This window comes from Tupaia chinensis, unplaced genomic scaffold, assembly GCF_000334495.1.
Source record: "Tupaia chinensis unplaced genomic scaffold, TupChi_1.0 Scaffold138365_1, whole genome shotgun sequence".
In the NCBI taxonomy this organism is placed as follows: domain Eukaryota; kingdom Metazoa; phylum Chordata; class Mammalia; order Scandentia; family Tupaiidae; genus Tupaia; species Tupaia belangeri.
In genome coordinates this window covers 910,887-913,285 of record NW_006198262.1, presented here as the reverse complement: position 1 = coordinate 913,285, position 2,399 = coordinate 910,887, and the positions used below count along the sequence as shown (strand labels likewise).

The window sequence follows — 2,399 nt, the reverse complement described above, 5'->3', positions numbered from 1 at the left end:
GCCAGCCCACGTCCCCGATAGCAAAACCCTCTCAAAAAAAAAAAAAAAAAAAGTGGTGATAGGTACATCTGTTTTGCCTGTGCCAGTTCATGATGGTTCACCTGGCATTTATGTGAGTCCAGGGGAACAAGCATCCCAATGTCCCCTACAAGGATATTTTCTAACTCTACCAATTCAGAATAGTGTGGGCTAAATGGAAGGATCTTGACAATATTTGTTTTTTCCTGAAGTCCCAGGCTGTGGGTTTTGTTGAAAAGGATGAGCAGAAAATTCTCACATAATAAATACCTATGATGTCTGCAATCAGGGTTAGGGACAACTGAGGCTCAGAGAGGCACTCACCCTGGGTAACGGGGCCGAGGTAGTGCCGGGCCCTTCAAAGTGGGGCTGAGACTCCAGCAGCTGCACATCCGAGGCTGTCTTAGGATCTCCGTCTTATGGGGAGTTCACCCATCGTGACTCATAGACCCACAGGCTGCAGCTCAGCGTCTCCCAGCCCTGGCACCGAACCTGCATCATGGTTGTGCCCAGGGGTCAGCCACAGAGGGGTTCATGCAGCCCTGCCTGCCAGTGGGCTGGACGGGCCACAGCTTCTGTCTGCAGGAGGAGAATGACAGTGCACACCTGTCAGGGTCCTCCTGAGGACGCAGTCGGCGGAGCGCTTCCCCCGAGCCAGGCAGGTGGCAGGTGGCCGAGTGCATATCAGCGCCGTCCCCTTCATTCCCTGACATCCTTTAACCATTTTTTCCCGCATTAATCCAATTAATCACTTCTACATTTTAAACTAATTTCTTCACATTAACCCAGTCGTCAGATCTGTATTTCAGTCTGGTCTGAACCAGGGTTTGAAAGAGTGAGGGGTAGGGGTGGGGGAGGGAAGAACTCTGGACCCATTTGTCTTCTTTCTCTGCACTTCTCATTTTTTATGCCTCAGCAAATTTCCTAATTTTCTTCATTAGCGACTAATTTACAAGTCTCAACAATCTTTCCACCTGTTCCTTTCATCGTGGATGTTGCGAGATTGGAAATAGCCATTTGCTCACTTGTGTGATGCTGGTAACGTGTTTCCCAGAAAATGAGGATGGGGGGGTGCTGGGCCCTTGGCACAGGCCCAGAGGCAATGCCACAGAAGCACGAAGAAGTGGCGGTAGGTGCACCTTCTCTGCCCGTGGCCGAGTTCACGATGTTCACCTGACATGCATTTGAGTCCTTGGTGACAAGCACCTCAACAACCTCCCCATTCATGTCTCCAGGGCCTTCTTGTCCCCAAACCAGCTGGCCCGCTCTGACCCATGGCTTGAATTCATGCTGCTGGGTCTGAATTCCCAGAGAACTGAGAGCAGCTCTGGGTTGTGCTGATTGTCGGTTTCATGACTGGCTTTGGATGATGCCGTTTTCAGAAATTCCTCTCACGTCAGGGGTAACTGCTAGGCTTTGCATAAAGGCCGGAGGCCCAGGAGGGACAGAGGGCTTCATCTTGGACCCCTCCCATTTTATTTTTCTCTTGAAGATAGTGTCAGAAAAATCACTTTCTCTAGTTTGCTGGTGGTAGTAGCAGCAGTAGTGTAGACCAGCATAAACTGGGCTCTCATTATGGTCTAGGTACGATTTGGATCTTTCTGCATTAGCTCACTGTGCCTTCCTAGGAGTCCTCCCAGTGGGGGAGATGGAGGAGGCAGGATCAAGGGGCAGTTTAAGGTCTGCCCTTACTCCATAGTATCAGGCTGTGTGTACTTGGGCAAGTGCTTTGAGGTCTCTGGGCCTCATGGCAGTGTCTATACAGCAAGTATAACAACAGTGCCTGCTTCATGGGACTTCCAGGAGGATGAAATGGCCAAACGTGCAACTGGCTTTTAACAACACGGGACACAGAGCGCCCAAAGAGGGCTCGCCTCATGAAAACTTCTTGACAGGTGGGACCTTGGGGCTCACTCAGGGAGGCAAGGAGCCTGGCCAGTTGCACCTCTGGCTTCTGCCCATTGTGTGTGGTGCCCCCACAGCCGGAGTGCTGTCTCTTTCTCTCCAGCTGTCAGAACGTGTTGGGCAATGCATGGTGGGTGCTAGGATCAACCTCGTGGTGTGGGCAGGCTGGCCAGCACCGACAGGAGCTCAGGGGGAGTCTGCTCGATTACCACTTCCTCTTTAAGGCCACCAGTGAAATGCTCTCCCAAGGCTGTATCTCTGAGAAGGCCTCGTTAACAGGAGCCTGAGCCAAAGGGGCTTAGCAAAGGCGGCTGATCGCTGGTAGTACATTTAAATCCAGGCCCTGGGGTGAGCCTGGGACACTCATTTTCTTTTCTAGACTTGTCCACAGGCACTCAGAAGAAACCTCAGAGAGTCAGTCCAAGGCCAGGTAACTGGCCGATGCACCTGCTGGGAACCTCTCGTGGGCATCTGGG

General features: G+C 52.0%; 1 protein-coding gene across 1 annotated transcript in view; it reads right to left on the bottom strand.

Annotated features, from left to right (window-relative positions):
• PRDM16 (PR/SET domain 16) overlaps positions 1-754 on the bottom strand; it is a 292,919-nt gene extending 292,165 nt beyond the window's left edge. Inside the window, exon 1 of the mRNA XM_006161202.3 lies at positions 625-754. Coding sequence (XP_006161264.1) covers positions 625-754 — 130 coding nt within the window. The remainder of the gene's footprint in view (positions 1-624) is intronic.
• Between the last annotated feature and the right edge of the window lie 1,645 nt (positions 755-2,399).